The 14,849-nt window shown below is 35.3% G+C and overlaps 1 protein-coding gene across 2 annotated transcripts; it reads right to left on the bottom strand.

The window, feature by feature from the left end:
* Nucleotides 1-11,309: 11,309 nt before the first annotated feature.
* Nucleotides 11,310-14,577, bottom strand: LOC127117616 (scarecrow-like protein 21). 2 transcript variants are annotated; one of them, XM_051047689.1, is made up of 2 exons: nucleotides 14,382-14,577; nucleotides 11,310-13,368 (listed from the first exon to the last, which is right to left on the bottom strand). In XM_051047689.1, exon 2 carries the CDS (start codon nucleotides 12,959-12,961, stop codon nucleotides 11,402-11,404), a length of 1,560 nt encoding a protein of 519 aa, XP_050903646.1. In that variant the 5' UTR covers nucleotides 12,962-13,368; nucleotides 14,382-14,577; the 3' UTR covers nucleotides 11,310-11,401. The 2 variants fall into 2 exon arrangements, with proteins under 2 accessions (XP_050903646.1, XP_050903645.1); XM_051047688.1 differs by having other exon boundaries at nucleotides 11,310-13,134.
* Nucleotides 14,578-14,849: the final 272 nt, after the last annotated feature.

The raw sequence follows: 14,849 nt of genomic DNA, 5'->3' as shown, positions 1-14,849 counted from the left end.
AATCACTTTCCTTAAAAGTATTTCAAGCACTATTTTATTATGTCTTAGAGTTGGAAAATGTAAGAACACTCAGGATAATATCAGCCTTAATTTCGAGTCTGCACAAGACAAGTGAAGAACCCGAAATGCAAGGAAGGTTTTTTCTGGAATTTGGAAGAGAAATACGTTTTTTAGTTCTTGTTTTTTTTCTTTCTGAATAGAATCATATATTTATAGGAGATATGGATGTTGTTTCAAAAGTTTGCAACCTTTGATGAAACAATACCGTTTCACCATAAAACACAATGTTTCATATATGACACTATTTCATGAAAAGATATGAAAATTGAATTCAAAATTCAAACAAAACAATAACTAAAATTGCTTGGGACCACCACATGTCCATGTGGCACCTTATTCTCTTTGTTCCTTTGGTGAGTTAAAGTTCCAAAGCATTTATAAATGCTTTAAAGGATGTCTCCACTTTCTATGTGGGACTTAAAGCAAAACATTAAATGCTATTTAACTCTTTTGTCATTTTGGAACTAATATTGCAAAACAATTTCCAACAATCCCCCACTAGTTCTAATAATGACAAAATCATTCTAGATAGTGAAATATAAAAAGTGTTAATACAGTTAGGTATCTTCGATTTTAAACTTAACCTTAGTGAGGATAACACAAAGTTTAATCGGAATGTTTGGTAGCAAAGCTTTTAAACCATTAATCCATGGGATCAGACCGGCGTTACCTTACACACACTCTTTAAAGGTTCTTCCTTTACATATCTCGCTTAGCACTTATTTATGGCCATATGCTATCCTTTTCATGAATTTTTCATGAGAGAAACTCCAACTCTCACTTTGAGACGGCACCATCTCAAAATTCACATAGGTGAGGTTCATATAACATCCTTTCCAATAGATACTCTTCTTCGTTAATGAACTTCATTAAGAGGTTTTGGAAACCTCAACCCTCAATTCAACACAGTCAACCTTATTTTCCAAATTCTTGACTTACATCCAATTCAACGACTTGTTGTTACCCATTGAATCTTGAAGTTAATGTTTTGTTAACATAAGATTGGGTTGCTGCCGCTGTCGGAACTTTTATTTAAGGAGTTTCAACCCCATTCCTCTCGAGGTTGTTCGTACTAAGTCTCTGGCCAGTGGCTTAGTAAACGGATCTGCTAAGTTATAACATGTTCGTATGTAGGTGAGTGAAATGATTCCATCCTTAATCAATTTTCTTACGAACGAATGTCTAAGTCCTATATGTCTAGACTTTCCATTATACACTTCGCTGAATGCTCTTGCTAATGTGGATTGGCTATCGCAATGTATCATCACTTTTGAGACATTGTCTTTAGCCAATGGAACTTCCAACAGAAGATCCCTCAACCATTCCGCTTCTTGACCGGCGGAAGCGAGAGCCACGAACTCTGATTCCATGGTCGAAAGTGTAATGCATGTTTGTTTCTTGCTCTTCCAAGAAATTGCTCCACCAGCAAGTGTAAATATCCATCCAGTTGTAGATTTATGGTCTCCAATATTAGATATCCAACTCGCATCAGTGTATCCTTCTAATATGGCAGGGAACCTTCCATAGTGAAGACCAAAGTCCTTGGTTTTCAGTAGATAGCCAAAAATCCTTGTAATTGCCTTCCAATGTTCATTACTTGGATTACTAGTAAATCGACTCATTTTACTGACTGCAAATGATATGTCGGGTCTGGTACATTGCATTAGGTACATTAGACACCCTATTGCACTTGCATATTCCAATTGAGCCACTGATCTTCCATTATTCTTTTGAAGTTTGTTGGCATGATCAAATGGAGTGGTTACTTCCTTAAAGTTTAGATGTTTAAACTTATCAAGCATTTTCTCAATATAGTGGGTTTGACTAAGTTCATAACCCCCACTATTTCGCTTAACCTTGATCCCTAAAATTGTGTCAACAAGTCCAAGATCTTTCATCTTGAAAGTGGATGTTAGAAACTTCTTTGTTTCTAAGATTCCTTTTAAATCATTACTAATGATCAACATATCGTCGACATAGAGACAAAGGAATATTACAGTGGTTTTGCACGTCTTTGTGTATAAACACTTGTCACAAGAATTAGGAATAAATCCATTTGAGAGTATTACAGAGTCAAATTTTTGATGCCATTGTTTTGGTGCTTGTTTTAGTCCGTATAAGGATTTGACAAGTTTACACACCTTTTGTTCATTTCCAGGAAGTAGGTAGCCTTCCGGTTGTTCCATGTAGATTTCCTCATCGAGATCTCCATTTAGGAACGCTGTTTTAACATCCATCTGATGGATTATAAGATCATTCAAAGATGCTAAGGCAAACAAAAATCTAATAGTAGTTGTTCTTGCTACTGGTGCGTATGTGTCGAAGTAATCTATGCCTTCTTTCTGTCTAAATCCTTTTGCCACTAATCTGGCTTTATAAGTGTTTAGAGTACCATCGTTATGGTATTTCTTCTTAAACACCCACTTGCATCCAATGGGCCTTGATCCCTTAGGTAAGTCAACAAGTTCCCAAGTGTGGTTTGATACAATTGAATCCATTTCATCTTGGATAGCATCTTTCCAAAAAGTGGAGTCCCTTGAAGTTATTGCTTCCTTATAAGTTTTTGGATCATCTTCCACTTGAAGAATAATCGGAATACGTTGAACAAAGTTCTTACAATTTCCCTCAACAAGATAAAAGGAAATAGATTGAGAATCAATCTCATCTGGTCCTAGATTCTTTGTTTTCTGAATTCTCTTGCTTATCCTAGGCTCGGGTTGTGGTTCAATGATTATAGGAGTGCCTTCAGTTTGTATTTCTACAATCCGAGAAGAGTTATCTTCATGAGATTCTTTATTAGTGGCCGACTCCGATCCTTTATCCTTTGTGATAAGGTTTTCAAAGAATTCTACATCCCGGGATTCAACAATTACATTAGATTCTAGATTTAAGAGTCTATATGCTTTACTGTGTTGTGCATATCCTACAAAAGCACATCTTATTCCTCGAGGACCCAACTTGGTTCTTTTAGGGTCCATGTTTTTGTAGTATGCCACACACCCCCCACACTTTAAAGTAACCGATATTCGGCGCTCTGCCTTTCCATGACTCATATGGAGATATACCAGTTTTCTTTAACGGAATTCTATTGATTATATGCCAGGCGGACAATAATGCCTCACCCCACAAGTTAAGGGGTAATTTAGAATGCATCAACATGGCATTCATCATCTCTTGATATGTTCGATTCTTTCTTTCTGCCATGCCATTTTGTTGCGGTGTTCGTGGTGCCGAACATTCATGTATTATACCGTGCTCTTCACAGAATGCATCAAATTCAATTGAAAAGTATTCGCCGCCCCTATCACTTCTAAGGACCTTTATACTTTTATTTAATTGATTTTCGACTTCTGCTTTATAAGTCTTAAAGGCATTAAATGCATCATCTTTATGCTTTAAGAGATATACATGAGTGTATCTAGAGGAATCGTCTATGAATGTAATAAAGTATCTATTCCCTCCACGTGTCAACATGCCATTAAATTCGCACAAATCTGAGTGCACAAGATCAAGTAATTTCATTTTCCTTTCAACACTTTTGAAAGGCTTCTTAATCATTTTTGATTCAACACATAATTCACATTTTTTGAAATCCTTTATATTACATGAAATTAGTCCAGATTTAATTAGTCTCTTCATAGAACTAATACCACAATGTGCTAATTTATTATGCCATAAAGAAACGGAATCAAGCATGTAAGCGGAATTAGAAATTTCATTAATAATATTATCATTAGTACATAGTTTGATCATTCCCTCTGCGGAATATCCTTTTCCAATGAATACACCATTACGGGTCAAAATATGTTTGCCCGATTCATATACAGATTTAATACCCGGTTTTCCCAATAAATCCCCACTAACAAGATTCCTATTCATGTCTGGAACATGAAGCACATTTACAAGTGTAACTTTCTTTCCAGAAGTGAAGTTAAGTTCGACCGAACCGGTTCCAACAACTTTAGAGCGGACTTCATTTCCCATTTGTACCTCTTGTCCACCAATTGCTTCAGAATAGGTTTTGAATGCAGCCTTGTCATAAGTAACATGCACCGTAGCACAAGTGTCATACCACCAACCTTGAACTTTTCCTTTGATTGCCATAATTTCTCTCACTGTAGCAATTATGTCATCATCTGATCGAATTGCATTGATCTCATTTTTTGCTTTATTTTGTCTGCAATCTCGAGCATAGTGTCCAGGTTTATCGCATACGAAACATCCGTTCTTTGGACCTTTATGACCGCCAGAGTTATTGAACTTGTTATGTTCTTTCTTTGGTCCAAGATGACTCTTCATGCCATCATGTCTCTTCTTTCCCTTGTTGGTCACAGCGTTTGTTTTGAAATGAGTAGGGGGTTCTGATTTCTCCCTCTCCTTCGATTCCTCCTCGATTCGAAGATGTTTCTGAATTTTCTCCAAGGAGAAGTCCTCGGAACTGTGCAACAATTTCTTTCGGTAGCCTTTCCATGAAGGTGGAAATTTTGCAATAATTGCACCGACTTGGAAGGTCTCAGGGATGTTTATTTTTACTGCCTTTATTTTATTGACCAGAACTTGCAATTCATGCACTTGGGGAAGAATGGGCTTAGAATCTAAGAATTTAAAATCGAAATATTTAGATATTAAGAACTTCTTCGTACCTTCCTCTTCAGCCTTGAACTTGAATTCTAGTGCCTTCCATATTTCTGTTGCCGATGGATTGTCTGTGTAGAGGTCGTAGAGACGATCAGATAAAGTATTCAGAATGTGTCCACGGCAAAGCAGTTCGTCCTCCTTGCATTTCTTGCGCTCCTTCTTGAGTTCTTCCGAATCATTTTCGGTTGGTTCAGGTATTGGTTGTAGGTCAGGATCAAGAACATAGTGAACCTTCAGGGCAGTCAATATGAATGTCATCTTGTCTTGCCATCTTGTGTAATTTGTTCCATCAAATCGATCTAACTTGACAAGATCCTGGTTCATCACTTTGATGCTTGAAACAACAGCGTCTGAAGCCATTATGCTTGAAATACTTTTAAGATTGTTAGAAAATTCGGTAAAATTAAATGGATCCAGGACTGAATCGTGATTGAGAATCACTTTCCTTAAAAGTATTTCAAGCACTCTTTTATTATGTCTTAGAGTTGGAAAATGCAAGAACACTCAGGATAATATCAGCCTTAATTTCGAGTCTGCACAAGACAAGTGAAGAACCCGAAATGCAAGGAAGGTTTTTTCTGGAATTTGGAAGAGAAATACGTTTTTTAGTTCTTGTTTTTTTTTTTTTTTTTTCTGAATAGAATCATATATTTATAGGAGATATGGATGTTGTTTCAAAAGTTTGCGACCTTTGATGAAACAATACCGTTTCACCATAAAACACAATGTTTCATATATGACACTATTTCATGAAAAGATATGAAAATTGAATTCAAAATTCAAACAAAACAATAACTAAAATTGCTTGGGACCACCACATGTCCATGTGGCACCTTATTCTCTTTGTTCCTTTGGTGAGTTAAAGTTCCAAAACATTTATAAATGCTTTAAAGGATGTCTCAACTTTCTATGTGGGACTTAAAGCAAAGCATTAAATGCTATTTAACTCTTTTGTCATTTTGGAACTAATATTGCAAAACAATTTCCAACAACTAATGAAATAAATATCACATATTCATTTAAAATCTTAAAGTGATATATATGAGTCCGTTTACGTATAAAGTATTATACCTCCACTTTTCTAAATAATATGAGACTGAAAACTCACATTTATTTCTCAACACAACTCACACTTAGTTTTTAACGATACTAGTTATTAAGCATTGTTATTTGATAATATTTTTGATATAAAATATTCATAAAATAAATTAATTTAGTTAAACTGGTTAGAATTAAAAATAGATTGAACATAAAATGATTTATTTTTAAATTTATTAGTACAAAATTGAATATTAAATCTTAAGGTAAAAACCATATTTTAAAAATAGTTTTATAATTTTAAAATTGTTTATGACTCTACCGAAAATAAAAAAACCAAACAATATTACTGTATCTTCTTTAGTGCCTCTCACACGAACCAAACATGTACTATACGGTAAAAGTTTAAATTTCTAACTTCTCGTATCAAATGTCAAAAGTCTTTGTTTTTTCTATTGTATTATATATACAGTTTGTTTTAGTTTTTAAAAAATAACTTATTTATTTATTTTTAGAAATGATTTTTATCCAAATACTTTTAAAATATTATAGTTCTTTTTTTAAAATTCATTTTTCTGAAATGGAAAAACTAATTTTAATATTGTATAACATAAACATACTTTATTGAATATCAAAATATAGTAAAATCATATTTTTTTTTTAAAGTTGTATTTTAAAATTAATTTTTATAAAAAATATTTAAAATAAATTTAAAATTAAGTGATTTTTTAAAATTTTAACATCCAAAATATTTTTCAATAAAGAAAATATCTAAAATAATATTTTAAAAATAATTAAAAAACAAATTTTTACTTATAATTGTTTTTTCAACAAAAAATATATAACACTATAAAAATTATTTTTTTAAAAAAATTGAAAAAAAACGGACCCATAATTTTGTGTAAACAAAATTTACATAAAAAATGATAGGGGTGGCAAAGCTGGCCACCAATCCGTCCCGTCTTAAATCCGTCAAATAAGGAACTGGACGAGCAAACTCGTTAGGTGAAATTGGACTTGAAAATCTAGTTCGTCCCACCAAAATGATGGGTTGACGGGTGACGGGCTAGTCCGTCTAATATTTTTAATTTCTTATATTTCATTTTAATTATAATATATTAATAAGCGTATTTTCATATTTAAATTAAAATTTTCACTTATTTTTTAAATATTTTTTTTATTAAATATATTTTTAATAAATTTTACTTTGCATATATTCACAAATAAATATATAAAATAAAATCATCAAAATTTGGAATTACTAGAATAAATTAAAATGACAATTAAAAGTTTAAAACTATTAAGAGATTTCACGTTAAATATAATCATCAACAAGAATTTCAAAATTATAGTTCAAGTATTAACTTTGAACCAATCAAAATAAATAATTTTAGTGTTTGATAACTAGGATGGAGGACCGACGGGCTTACGGCGGAGCGGACTTAAGGTAGGTGTGCAGGCTGACCACTCTCCAGTTAACCACCTCTAATTTTGAGTATTTTATCGTTTTATTGAAACTTTTTTCGATATCAAAATTTTAAAAAATCACTTAATTTTAAAGTTATTTCAAATAGTTTTTCATAAAATTTATTTTTTGAGATATAATTTTTCGAAAAAATTACGATTTTGACTATGTTGTGATCTTTCATATATGTTTATGTTATAGGATTTCGATTCCAAAAGTTTTTTTCATATTGTTTAAGAAATTCTATCAAATTAATTTATGAAATTCTTAATAATTTTCTTTAAGATTATTTTTATAAGTTATTCAAAATAACTTATGAAAATAATTTTAGCATATCTAGAAAAATTTAAATTCATTTTACTTTTTATTAAAAATAACTTATGCAAAAATTTTAATACACATTTATTTTGATAAGTGTTGTCAGCAATAGTGGACCGAATTGCAGCCTAGACCCAATAAAACCGTCTCAAACAACAACTCATCCATCAGAGTAGGATCAGGCTGATGTTGATGGGTCAGGTTGATAATGTCAGCACCAAACGAAATATTTAGATTAAGATATGAGGAAATATCACATTTATGGTTGATTAAGAGCATTGCAACCTAAGACCTGACAATCAAGTATGATTTTTAATTACCATTAAGAGACCATACTAATTAGGAACGATCACCTTAAATGATCTCTGGTAGGCCTTAGGTATAAAGTGGACCAGACTTACTATTTAAGGAGATGATCACAAAGAGAAAAGATATACACAATTCACAAAATATACAATTGATCAAGAGATGACAACAACTTTATAAGTACATTTGACGCCCAATGTGCGGCCCGGTAAAATTGACACAGGTCAAATAAATTGATTCCAACAACAGTTTGATCCCATTACACAATGGTTAAGGTTGAAACCAATAATAAAGAAATGATCGAGCTGCCATAGAGGCAATGCTAGCCACCCTGGATGAGTTGTGCCGCCAGAACAAAACACTTAATATAGTGTTTATGATTGACAGTAACAACATGCAAAGGAAGCGTTGATCGAGCAAGAAGAACTCAGACTCCCCCAGCCACTCGTCGCAAATATTTGTGACTCTCTAGTCCCAAAAAATTTCGAACCATCATCCATGGTATCATTTGACGGGAAGAGCGATCCCTAGGAGCACATAATCTTAATCAACACCTAAATGGCTATTATCGAGGCGAAGGACTCACCGAAGTGGAAGTTAACGATTGACATGTTAAAGGAAGCCACCTTCTAGGGGTATATAAGCCTCAAGAGGTTCTTGATGTCGAGTGACCAAGATCTGACAAGAAAGATGATCTATCATTTCATGACCAACAAGTAAAAAACCGTTTTCATGATGAGCATGTTCAATGTTTGTCAACGTTATTCCGAGTTCTTGTGTCAGTATTTGGCCATATTTAATGAGGATACCATCAAGGTTATTAATCTAAACCAATATATGTTGTTAAAGCTTTCTAGATTGGCCTCAAGGCGGGGCACTTCAACGAGTCATTGGCACAAAAGTTGACAACCTTGATGAAAGAGATCATGGAGACAACGCAATGTTATATCAAAGGAGAAGAAACCAATTAAAAAAAGAACATGAGATGCAAGAGAACGAGGTGGTGGAAGTTCTAAAGCACTTGGCTAGCGAAGGAACCAAAACACAACATCAGTTCGAGACAAAGCTGCGTTCAAGCCCACCAGGAGGCCATTAAAGCATTTCATCCCACTAAACACGAGGAGGGAGCATATCCTCCAAAACATCTACCATACCAAGGTCATTTTGGAACCCTTCCCCCAAGGAATATATAATAGGAGGTGAGTCAGATACGAGGTCATCACACAAATGACCATTACCACCTAAAGCGAAAGATTGAGAAGTTAATATAGGAAGGTCTCTCTCTCTCTCTCTCTCTCTCTCTCTCTCTCTCTCTCTCTCTCTCTCTCTCTCTCTCTCTCTCTCTCTCTCTCTCTCCCTCACACACACACACACACACACACATATAGGGGTGGCAAACGGGCGTGCCCGCCCCGTTTAGGCCCGCCCAGCAAAAGCCCGCAAAAAAACGGGGCGGGGCGGGGCGGTCATAGTTGAGGATGTGAGACTAAAACTTAGACCCGCCCCGCAAAAAAGTGAGGGCGGGGCGGGGAAAGCCTGCGGGAACTGCACTCTTTAAGCCTAAAAATGCAAAAATTTATGTAAGGTATCTAAGTGGTACACTTCATTATGGATTACTTCTTCAACCTGCTCTCAGGCATCAACCTATGTCTCTTCTGGGCTTCTGTGATGCTGACTGGGCAGCTGACCCTGATGACAGAAGGTCAACATCTGGTGCTTGTGTGTTTTTAGGCCCAAATCTGATTTCTTGGTGGTCAAAGAAGCAGCCACTGGTGGCAAGATCCAGTGCAGAAGCTGAATATAGAAGCATGGCTCAACTGGCTGCAGAAGTGCTGTGGATTCAGTCTCTCCTCACTGAACTTCAATGTCAGTTTCACACTCCTAAAATTATGTGTGACAACCTGAGCACAGTTTCCTTGGCCCATAATCCTGTTCTCCATAACAGGACAAAACACATGGAACTGGACATTTTCTTTGTGAGAGAAAAAGTCCTCAGCAAAAGCCTCATTGTGTCTCATGTTCCTGCTCAAGATCAGTGGGCAGATGCTTTGACAAAACCCCTTTCTGCAGCAAAGTTCCTTCCTCTTCGTGACAAACTTAGAGTGTTCAACAAAAGATGTTTGATTGAAGCACCCTCAGCTTCTAAGGGGGAATATTAGAGATATAAGATAGTATTATATTCTACTGTGGCCAATATGCTTAGCTGTCATTCTATTTGTTATAGTTTGTTACTCTTGCTAGTATAAATAAGCACCTACTGTAACTTCTTTACAATGATGAATAGAATAACAGAATTCCTCTTTCTTTTTCTTTCCTAATTCTAACACGAGGAAGGTTAGAACAGTTCTAAGAGTGAGATACTCAGAAGAAGTTTTCGAGAGGTTTGAGAAATACAGAGAAAAAGTGAAGAAAGAGTATCCAAGACATCCAAGGAGTGCAGTAGATGGAAATGAATTGTTGCGATTCTATGCTACTACGATGAGATGCTTCCAAGGGAAGAAAGACTGTGATCTTTGTAACGATCCGTCGTGTTGTTTTTGTCGAATAATTCGGTTCAACTTTGACGCGGAACACACTGAGATTCAGTTGAATATAAGTGACAGAAGAAGTGTCGATGCGAGAGTGAAGAATGTGAAAAGAGTTTCAATAGTTTGTAGAATAATTGCAGGAAGTTCAGTGAATGAAGTTGATGGTGAATATGAACAAGGGTTTGAGAATGACTCAAGTAGGTTAGGTGAAATGCAGTTTAGCTTAGAAAGATTTGTAGTGAAAAATCCAAATTCTATTCTTCCTTGTTTTGTTATCATTTTCAGCTGACATGTACATTCCTGCTTATTGATACTGGAATTTTGGAAACAAATGACATGTTTGATTCACATATTTGAACTTATTTATTACAGTAAGCAATTAGGGTGGTAAAATGGATCCAACTGATATATCCGTTTTGTCCGTGTTTTTTTGTGGGCGGATCAAAATTTCAAGTCTGCACCCTCTAATATGTTTCTCGTCCCGTCCGGTTTGTTTGCGGGCGCAGACATTAACATAAACTTTGCAATTAATTTTAAGTTTTAAAGGTTCGGTGCTCGTGGGCCCACACATCCCTGTGCTTATTTTTTTCGAAGCGGACCAAGGTTTGCTCCGTGCCTACAACTATGTCTGTCCCGTTTTTTGCAGACGTTCGGGACGTTCGGGAGCCGGACCAAGGTTTGCTCCGTGCCTACAACTATGTCTGTCCCGTTTTTTGCAGACGTTCGGGACGTTCGGGAGCCGGGCCTAAATGGGACGAGCATATGCTCATTTACCACCTTCATGAAAGAACCTTTTTTCATCTTATACCTGTAAGCTTTCTAGGATAGTTTACGAAAACAGCTTAAAGTTTATATGTAAACACTTATGTTATAAGAACTTCATTAAGCTTGTGTTTATCTAAACAGGCCAAAATCTAGCATGCTTTTTAAACAAACTAAGAAATTATTCAATCAAGTTAAGGAAGCATAAAACTAAAATAAGTTATTCTAGGAAATAAGTTAAGGATTATACATATATAGAGTTTGATGTAGCAGAATGAACTAGTTTTCACCTCCAAGCACTAGAGGTAATAAGAGCCTGATTCATCCAACCAAGATAAAGAGCACCATCGTTTTCTTCTAGAGTGTAATGTCCTTGATAACTTTCTAGAAGATTCTGTATTGAACCATTGATATAAGGACTCAATGGATATGATGTGAATCCAGCCATTGTGAAACATGATTTCCACTTCTCAAGAGGATCGTGACGTTCGACTCTTTCCGCGCCTTCGCACGCGATTAAATTGACAACTTCGCGAGCTAAACAATGCTGTTCGACGTTAATCCTTTCTCTGTGCTCCCTTGGCAAAGCAACGTCGATTGATTCGAAAACTGCCAAGTAGTAGTTCATTGTCTCGACGAAACGTGCGAAGAACGGAAGCTCGTTGGTGTTTGATTCTTGTTCAACAAGAGTCACTACCTTAGGAGATAAGCATTTCACCAATCTCACCAACCGGCCGCGATGATTCTGACCTCCGTGAACGTTTTCGTCGGGTACATGGTGTAGCGTCATCGCGAAATTCACTGCAATAGCTTCACCGCGACGAAGTTCAAAGTCTTCGAGTTTCACCTCAGTAGGATTAGCCTTTATAGAATGGAACTCAAACGATACATTATATGATTCTGCGAGTTTCGACAACCTTTGTCCAACAATATCAAGTCCTCCTCCTCTTGCATAAGCTGAAGTCGAATCATCGAAACCGGTTATTCTGATCTTCGGTGGTCCTCCTGGTTTTCCAGCAAGAGCTTGGATTAGACTTATCCACTGAACTCCCTGATTAATCTGAAAATCAATTATATGAACTTCACTTTCGTCCTTCAATGCTTCGGCAATGATTCCGTTTGCGGACATGTATCCGAATTTGAGGTAAGGACAGATTTCGTAAAGCACATGCATGTGTGAAAGGAGTTCATTACTAGTAGCAATGGTGGGTTCTTTACATTTCAAGGATTTGTAAATTATGCTTCCTGAAGAAGCGATTCTTGCAACAAGAGCTTCCAACATGTACGCTCCTAACCTTTGGATTGGACTTCCCAAAACCGAAACCATTTTCGACAACTCTGACATTAACCATTCAGTTGTTTCTATATCGTTTTCTGATACGGCTTTCGCACAAGTAAAAAGCACTTCTTTCAAATCGCCTCTCGATATCATCTGCATCATTTTGTTCCACTTTTCCGCCTCTAACAAAAGTGGATCAGATTCTTCTTGAATCATATCAATATCGACTGCATCATGTCCAAGCATAGCATTTTCAAGCTCTCTTATCTTGTGCCACAAGTCATCTTGGTTATGTGTCAAACACGACTCGTTCTCTAACGAATTGTTGATGATTTCAAGAGAATTTTGGGACGTGAACGCGTAAGATTTTGAATGTAGCTTTGAGACTGGACTGTTGTTACTAGATTCAAAGGCGGAATATTGTTCTGAAGCTTGAAATGAAGGGTAGGTTAAATGGCTACCGTTATCGGAGGACGAGTAGTTTTCGAGATTCTCATTTGGTAGAAAGCAATATGAGTCGAGATTTTGAATAGGATCGATGCTGAACATGTCGGATTCATATGACATTTTGTGTTTAAGAGATGTTTGCGTCGAAAAGTATTTGCTTCTTTGAATACAATGTTCTTTTCAGACACAAAACCTTCAAACCTTTCTGATTGATCTATTTGTTTCAGCAATAAATGTCGGTAGCTTCTCCTTTTTAAACTTTACGATCATTTTAATCCGATTTCTGAAACATTCTGCAGAAGGGGTAGAACAGATATTAGAACAGCAAAGATAGATAACTAAATCTCCGATTCTCCATAGCTATAACTAGGGAAGGCAAACGGGCATGCCCGCCCATTTTGGTCTGTCCCGCAAAAATAACAGGGCTGAGCAGACATAGTTGAGGATGCGGACCAAAAATCTTGGTTCGTCCCGCGAAAAAATGAAGGCGGAGCGGGGTGCACCCGCGTGCACTGCACCGTTAAAGCCTAAAAAATTGCAAAAATTCATGTTAATGGACGCGCCCGCAAAAAACAAGATGGGCGAACAAAATGTGGGCAAAATGGGCATGACCAGCGGACCGGACTTGTTTTGCCACCCCTAGCTATAACCTATGTAACAAAAATCAAGTTTGTTTCAGTCCTGATAAGAAGCATGTAGCTATGAAACACCAACACAAACACATACGAAACATGATAATAACATTGACATGTTGCGATTAGTAGTAGCTTGAGAAAATGAAACAATTGAATGTAACCACAAGTTTCGGTGTCGGTTTTGTGTCGGTGTTGGTTTTATGTCGGTGCTACATAGGCTTAAAGTGTGAAGATGTTGACTAAAATTGATAAAAGATGTGAACATCCAAGAAAATCATTATTAGAGTGTAAGTAGCCATTTTGAAACAAGAAAAGCAAACATCCACACAGCACAATCTATCATTTCCAGATTTTTTATAGGTTAATCCAACTAGCAGAAACCAAATTTTAAGTTACAGTGTTTGATTTTCATAATCTAAATATGCAGGATATGATAGCTCTTACCCTTTCAACATATTAAAAACTTTACCATTAAATTTAAACTCTTTTATCATTAATCAGTCTAAGCTTTAGTTTTTCACCTTCCTTAACATGCTATTGTTTCTGCTTCAAATTTTGATCTAACAAAAAAATTGAAATTGGCTCACACAAATCCAACCAAATCAACTAATCTTTTGAAACACTTTTTCTTTTCCTTTTTTCCTTTAACTCTTCTTCATGAAAAAGTAAAAAGGAAAGAATTTTGCAGAAATTAAAAAACAAATTCAACTAAAAAAAAGCTAATTAAACTCAACAAGAAGGAACTAAAACATGGAAATCACTTAAAATTTTCAACTTTCATTAGCAACCCATTTTCACAAACGCAATAATTTCCTTAAAAAATAACTTTTTTTTTTAATTTCAGCTCAAGTTACATAACATCTTCAAGAAAACAAGATCACTACAAAAGTTTCAGAGATTCTCACCTTAAACAAAAACAGAAACTTTACATGATTCGAACTGTAGCACCGACCAAGCTTCTTCCTTTGCAGCAAAAAGCAATGAGGATTTGAGATTCATGTGCAGTTACATACAAGTTTTGTTTTTGTGATTCTATTCAAACTTGTACGATAGTCCAAATAAAAGGTTGTTGTGTTCAATTTTTAATAGAAAATATTTTCCCACATGTTCATTAATATATATACTCTCTCATGTTTTTAATTAGGATGTTATGTCTAAATATTTCAAAATTTTATTTATTTTAATTAAATTTTTTTATTTAATATTTAGTCATGTCTCCCTTAAAATGAATAAGTGTAAATATTGAATTCATTTAGTTTTGATTAAGATATATTTATACGTCATTATAAATAAAATAAAAATGTATCAACTAAAAAGTTGATTTAAAATAAAAGTCATGCAAGTGCATGATGACAACATAGCATTAATGAAGA

The sequence above is a fragment of the Lathyrus oleraceus genome, chromosome 2 (assembly GCF_024323335.1).
Source record: "Lathyrus oleraceus cultivar Zhongwan6 chromosome 2, CAAS_Psat_ZW6_1.0, whole genome shotgun sequence".
NCBI classification, from domain to species: domain Eukaryota; kingdom Viridiplantae; phylum Streptophyta; class Magnoliopsida; order Fabales; family Fabaceae; genus Lathyrus; species Lathyrus oleraceus.
The sequence above is the reverse complement of the archived record's forward strand: the minus strand, read 5'-3'. Positions and strand labels throughout refer to the sequence as shown.

Coding starts and splice junctions, on each gene's coding strand:
- LOC127117616 (XM_051047689.1), bottom strand. CDS start 12,961: ATGTCATATGAATCCGACATGTTCAGCATCGATCCTATTCAAAATCTC.